The 7,500-nt window shown below is 46.2% G+C and overlaps 1 protein-coding gene across 2 annotated transcripts in view; it reads left to right on the forward strand.

The window, feature by feature from the left end:
* fat3a (FAT atypical cadherin 3a) overlaps positions 1-7,500 on the forward strand; it is a 51,952-nt gene that overhangs the window by 992 nt on the left and 43,460 nt on the right. For both annotated transcript variants that reach the window (XM_030777012.1, XM_030777011.1), the window contains exon 1: positions 1-2,321. This exon is cut by the window's left edge. In XM_030777012.1, coding sequence (XP_030632872.1) covers positions 1-2,321 — 2,321 coding nt within the window. The remainder of the gene's footprint in view (positions 2,322-7,500) is intronic.

The raw sequence follows: 7,500 nt of genomic DNA on the forward strand, positions 1-7,500 counted from the left end.
CCTCCGTGCACCTGAGCAGCTCGATTGGGACAGCTACCCTTACGGCCTGAACCTCAGCTTGCAGGCGCGGGACTCCGGAACGCCTCAGAAATTCTCGGCCGTGCACGTGGTGCACTTGCGGTTGCAGAGACCGTCCCCCTTGGAGGTGCGCTTCCAGAAAGAGGACTACGAGGTCACGCTGAGTGAGGTGGCTCCGCCCGGCACCATAGTGGAAGCCGTAAAGCTCCAGCCTGAGCCGGACGATGCAGAGTACGTTCTCACCCCGTCTGCTGACTCAGCCTTTTTTAGTATTAACACACTAACTGGAGTGATCAGTACAGCCCGCTGGCTTACCCAGGTCAACCAGGAGGTGTTTGAACTGGAAGTAGTAGAGGTGGACAGCGAGCTCAGGGTCAAAGTTCGAGTGGTCCTCGAAGACGGCAACGACAACGCGCCCACGTTTGCGCAACAGTCGTACGAAGTGTTTGTCAACGAGAGCGTCGCCGTGGGGACCACTGTCGTCGTGGTCGCGGCGTCGGACGCAGACCATGGGGAGAATGGTTACATCACCTACAGCATGGCGAGCCTGACCTCGCTCCCCTTCACGGTGCATCAGTTCAGTGGGGTGATCACTACCACACAAGAACTGGACTTTGAATCCTCCCCTGAAAGCTTTACCTTTGTCGTTCGTGGCTCTGACTGGGGCTCCCCTTACAGACGTGAGAGTGAGGTTAACGTCACTGTACACCTGGAGAACGTTAATGACAACCAGCCTCTGTTTGAGAAAGTAGATTGCGTGGGGGTGGTCTCCCGTGACCTGCCAGTCGGTGAGGTCATCACCACGATGTCTGCTATCGACATTGACGAGCTGGAACTGGTTAAATACAAAATCCTCTCGGGAAATGAACGGGGCTTCTTTGAGCTGAACCCAGATTCTGGGGTCATGACCTTACGCCGATCTCTCACCACAGCAACCCCCAAAAACGGAGCATTCAGCTTGAAAATCACTGCCACAGATGGGGAGAATTTCTCAGATCCCATGTTTGTGAACATTTCTGTGGTACAGGGGAAATCCCCCCCCAAGACCTTCAGCTGCAAGGAGACGCATGTTGCCCAAAGACTGGCAGAGAAACTTCTCAAGAAAGCCAAAGCCAACAGCAAACCCAAAACAGAGGAAGGTTTCATCGATCTGTTCTCTGTCAACCGACAGACGCCACAGTTTGACAAGTCCTTCCCTACGGATATAACGGTCGGAGAAGATCTAGAGGTTGGCACAAGCATCTTTCAGGTCAAAGCCTATGATGGTGACACTGGGTTTAATGGGCAAATCCTGTTCACCATTGCTGATGGCAATTCAGATAGCTGCTTCACCATTGGTACGTTAAGCGGCGTGATCAGTGTTTTCCTCCCATTGGACCGAGAGCGGACAGATCGGTACCTTCTTAACGTCACGCTGTATGACCTGGGTCAACCGCAGAGATCGGCGTGGCGTCTTCTCACGGTGTACGTAGAGGATGCGAATGACAACGCACCAGTCTTTCTGCAAGAAGGCGGTTACCAAGCTCGCATACCCGAAAACACGCCCGTGGGCACAGAGGTGATCCAGGTGGAGGCGACAGACAAAGACCAGGGTTCTAACGGAGAGATCCAGTATTCTTTACTCACCAGCACAGCTCAGTTTGGCATCAACAGCTCCAACGGAATCGTGTACGTGGCGGGTCAGCTGGACCGTGAATACATACCATCGTTTGCTCTGAAAGTGGAAGCGCGTGACCGGGCCGAGAGGGCCGCCCAGCGGTTCTCCATGACGACCCTTCGGATTACCCTGGACGACGTCAACGACTGTCCGCCAGCGTTCATCCCCAGTGTTGTAAGTGCCAGGGCGTTGGAGGACTTACCGGTGGGCACAGTTGTTGCGTGGCTGGACACACAGGATCCCGACCTGGGCCTCGGTGGCCAGGTGCGGTATTCGCTCGCCAGCGATTACGACGGCCGCTTTGAGGTAGACAAAGCCAGCGGGGCCATTCGGCTGACCCGGGAACTGGACTACGAGACGCAGCAGTTCTATAACTTGACCGTGCGTGCGAAAGACAAGGGCCGTCCGGTCTCCCTCCTCTCTGTCAGTTTCGTGGAGCTGGAGATAGTCGACGTGAACGAAAACCTCTACGCTCCTTATTTTTCGGACTTCGCCCTGAGCGGATCGGTTAAGGAGAGCGCTCGGATCGGTACCTCTGTCCTGCAAGTTTCAGCCCGTGATGACGACGCGGGCAGGGATGGAGAGGTGCAGTACTCCATTCGAGATGGTAGTGGCCTTGGACGATTCACCATAGATGAGGAAACAGGTATGTGCTGTTCGGATCAGTGTTTTACCCATCATTACGCAGATAGACCGTATGAAATCACTCTAATGTGAGATGATGCGTTAATGTTCGATATGCTTGTTATTGTGTGTTTGCACCAGACACTCTAACCCTAGTCCATGCATGTTCCTCTACTTATCATTGAAAATGTATAGTAGACATTAGTTACATTATGAAATTTTTCGTGGTTGTTCTTTTTAATTAAATTCTGCTTTTCATTTGTCGGCTCAGTGTGGTGAGATGATATAGGGAATCTGAGAGGCATTTTTCGCTGTAACTGAAAAAAAAAAAAAAATTTGCAGTTGCTTTTCGGTCTAGGATCCTTGCAAGTTCATTTAAGATAATGTTACAACATCCCACATGTGAGAGGGCTAATGTGATTTATTGGTAATCATTCTGTGACACAGTTGTGACATACGCATAGATAATTCTGTGAAAAATCATCCAAAAGGGTAAATTAGAGAACAAATGGAGAGCAGTAATGAGTATGTGGAGACAGGGAGAATGAAGAGGTGCCTGGAGTCTGGACAGCTCTTAACCAATTGAAGCCCTCGTCTGGTTTATATTTCACATAGATCATTACTGGACAGAGAGACTCTTTGAATGGCTAAGTGACGCTGAGTAGTTGAAGATGTGAGACTGGGTTGTATCTGCACGGGTGTGTATTTGAGTGTGAGTCGGTTACCGGATGTGTTTATCGGAGCGTTCCTATTGGGAAAGGGGCCAATTGATGTATGAATACAGGATGGTCTGTCTGACTATGTGTGTGTGTGTGTGTGTGTGTGTGTGTGATAGCTGAATGATTTATGTTTTAAGCCTCTGTCTGCGAGGATCTAGGAGATTGAATTACCACACAGAGCTCTTTATTTACATTCACTGCAGTTGTCATGTCATTCTGTTTGACCCAGACGCTTAACTTCAACCCCCACCCTGTCTCTCTCTCTCTCTCTCTTTCGTGCTCTCTCTCTCTCTCTCTTTCTGTTTGTTTGACAGAGTGTTCTGTGACAGCCAGCCAGAAGGTATTCTTAGCTCTTCCATGTACTGTTTTTATTTAAATACCTCTGTCTGGAGACTCCAGGGGTTCCATTTTGACTATGACTATGTGTGTGTGTGTGTGTGTGTGTGTGTGTGTGTGTGTGTGTGTGTGTGTGTGTATTCAGTCAATTTGTTAGAGAGCAAAGGCACACAGAAGTAAAAAAAAAAATTGAGTGGTACACTGAAGAAAGTAGGAGAGTAGATACTGCAGGAATGTAGGTGTGAGTGTCTGTTTCTGAACATATCTTTGTGTGCGTGTGTCCCTGTGTGTGTGTGTGTGTGTGTGTGTGTTTGTAAAGGGTGAAGTACTTGGATGAGGTCGGCGAGGTTGCAGTAGGTAATACAGGATGGTGGAATTAAAGTGAGTGAATGGAGGGGTTGAGGAAAAAGGAGAAGGAGGGGAGATCAGACAAGAGTGGGAGATGGAAGCAAGATGAAAGAGCGGAAAAGGTGAAGGGGGCAGGTAGGGGAGGACTTGATGTGTGTGTGTGTGTGCTGATATATGTTTGAGTCCCTGAAAGGTCTGTAAATTATCCTTAGATGTTTGGAAACAGCTCTCAAACAAATCTTCAGTGCTCTTTCTACCCATTTCAGAGCAGAAAAGCAAAAGAACAGGTGAAAAAGAGGAAACTCCATGAATAGCCTACCTGTCTGTTTCTTTTAAGGCAGAGACGAGAGAGTACATACTGGCCTTTAAAGGGCAATCCCCATGAAGACACACACACACACACACACACAATGATACACACTATTGAGTGCTACACATATACACACATGCATTGTGTCATTGGCAATGAACTCTTTTGACCATTATCTGTTACCTGAATGGTTCAAATCTCTGATCTCTGATGACTCTACCCTTCTCCACCACCACAACTGGGAATAGGAAAAAGGACACACCCCTGTGGTTTCACATACACACCATCAGCACACACAATGACACACACACACACACACACACACACACACAAACTGAAACTCCTGTAACTCTGGCTCTTTGGTACGTTTGGTATTGTGCTCTGAGGCGCCGCAACACTATGGACCAACACATGTATATATATTCACTGAGGGAAATGTTGCTCGCCATGTTGCTAATGATGCTCTACAGCGAGGTCAGAGGTGAGGAGGAGAAGGTCAAAGTTCATTGCATCGGTGTCACTCTCATGGCACTTCTCCATGAAGAGTTTATCCAGCTTTTTACATACAGCTGCATGTCTGTTTCTGTGTGTGTGTGTGTGTGTGTGTGTGTGAGAGTGTGCGTGCGTGCGTTTGCGTATGTGTGTCAGGGAGGGAGAGAGATGGCATGAATGAGACACAAGCATTGTTCTCTGAATATGTGCGCTTTAATGTTTACACTCACACACAAACACACACACACACACAGACACACACAGATTTCCAGCTGTATCAGTAGAACGTAGCAGATTTATTGTCCTTGTTAGCTGTGTGTTGGCATCAACCATAAATCACCTCAAGGCTTAGGTCAACTCTACACGGATGCAATTACAGCTCAAATAGCTACACACACACACGCGCACACACACACACACACACACACACACGAGCGCGCGTGCACGCAACTTCCACTTGCAATCATAACTTTAACCGTAGTGTTCAAACAGTGACACAAAACACATACTTTAAGGCAAGTGTGTGTGTGTATATATATATATATATATATATATATATATTCCAAAAACCCAAGTCTTTTGAACATAATCCAGCATTTAAAACAAACAGATAGTTACCATTAAGAAAGCTTTGCATTGGCCTCACGTACATTGTTTTGGCTAAGCAGATTAAAAGCAAAAACATCTCTGATGTATTAGCACTCTAAATTGACAAATTATTCTACTGGGGTTTTATCCTAATGTGTGGTTTGATATCTGCTATCTGTGTGGCTTTTAGAATAGCCCAGCTATCTGCTCTCAGTAATGGAAATCAGGAAACTTGATCGTGGCTATGTAAAGCTGCCTATAATCAATACAACAATCAATACCGTTCGGGAAAATTAATCTTCTTTAGTTTATCATCTCAGGAAGCTATGAGTTTCTGGTTTCTTGTACTTGTAATGAATAGGCATAGTCTTAAATAACCTACCCCCCCCCCCCCCCCCCTTTCACTGTTTAACTTTGGCCTTCTTTTTAGTGATAGCTGTCTTAGTGCTGTTTTGGGCCCTGTGTGATGTGTAGTTGTTTTTACATTTCTACAAGTTGTCAGAGGCCAAAACCACCGGGGCTCCAAACAAACCACGGTGGTCAAATGGAACGGCGAAGTTAGACCGCAATTAATCCTGGAAGAGAGGGATGCCTAAATAGACTGATGCAGAGAGAGAGAGAGAGAGAGAGAGAGGAGTAGACGGGAATGGCACGCCCATGTTCTTTCTTTCGTACCCTTCTGGTCAATGCCTCTGCCTTTCATGTGTGCTTTTGCTCTCTCGCTCTCTCTCTCTCCCTCTCTCTCTCTCGCTCTCTCTCTCTCTCTCTCTCTCTCTCTCCATCTTTCTCTCCTCCTGTCTCTGTGTTGTCTTTCTGATCTATTTTGAGCAGAGTTCTGCCTGGTTTTGTGTAGGAGTTTTTGAGGTTCTTCTATAACAGCATCATACACTCAAGAGATGTGTCCCGCTTCTGCATGGCAGTGTACACACACACACACACACGCACGCACGCACATGCATATATATATATACACACTCACTTTTTTTGTAAAAGGACCCATCATGCATTATTCATAAGTAAAGAATTAAAAATAAATGATATCAATGTACAGTTTAATCCCACTCAGAAACATCTTGTCCTTTCATGATCAAGTTCATTTACGCACGTTCATAACTCACTCCTCTGTAGCTGCAGCGCTCACATCTTCTGACCTTCCCTCTCATCACCTGAGCTTCTCAATGAGAGAGTATCGTATTTGTACCGTAATATTAAAGTGTAGGATTGGTGTGTGTGTGTGTGCGTGTGTGTGTGTTTGTCTGTCTGTCTTTAAATGAACGTCGTGGATTTCTGAGGAAGAAGACACTATGGTAAAGATCAGTAGAGATGATATTGTAGGCTGTGTAAGAGTGTTAGTCCCAGAGGCTGAGCGACCACACTCCTCCTCCCTTAACACAAAACCCGAGCCCTGGGTGAAGCTGTTAAGTGTGTGTATATAGATGAATAGTCTCGTTTAAAACACCTCTTAGCAGGCTGCAAGGGCCACATGGCCCTGTTGTGGGTATATTGTAGTTCAAAAGATGTTGGCATATTGGCAATGGAGACTACTCTATATTGTTTTACTGGAGACATTGCAAGTGAGAGTTTAAAGCTTAAATTTGCTACCTGTACTAATGCCCGACATGAACATACAAATATACACATGTACACGCAAGGAACAGAGAAAGGAAGACCTAGATGAGACTTTGTGTTTGATGTCAGCTTCAGTTAAATGTATTACATTTTTAGACATTTTCTTCACGGAATATAGACTATTACCACTCTTCTTTATCTGGTTTGGCCTCTCACTATCTCCCTCCATTCCTCTCTGTCTTGCTTTCTCTTTCAGAGAGACAAGGTGCGAAAATGTCTCAGTGTTACGGCTTGCTGTTTTTAGGATATTTTTTTTTCCCCTCCAAAAGGTCGTGGTATATTTTAGGTGTGACCGTGTGACATTGTGGCTTTTGGTACTGGATGCAGTGTGATGGTGTTACCTGTGCGGAAGAACAGACAGACTCTGTTATCTGAGGGATGGTTGTTGGTCTCTGATTGGCTCTGGACTCAAAAAGGGTGGAGTTACCATAGGGCTCAAGTTAGCGTGACTCTGTGATGACCTCCTTACAAAAATGAGATTCATAAACAAAACCAAGAAATGCTACACACACACACGCGCGCACACACACACATACACACACACACACGCACACCTGTGCACACTTTACATCACATTACATCACTACATTACATTGCTGTATTGCACTCATTACTGTACTGTCTCAGTACTTTTGTATTTGCACTGATCATTGTTGCACATGCTGAACCTCTCATGTTGTTCAGATGACCATTATTTAGATTGTACATGCAACCACCTGTATATATTTTGTCTACCCTTATATATACACTCCCCTTTCCAACGCTGTCCACTACACCTC

This window comes from Chanos chanos, chromosome 6, assembly GCF_902362185.1.
Source record: "Chanos chanos chromosome 6, fChaCha1.1, whole genome shotgun sequence".
Classification (NCBI taxonomy): domain Eukaryota; kingdom Metazoa; phylum Chordata; class Actinopteri; order Gonorynchiformes; family Chanidae; genus Chanos; species Chanos chanos.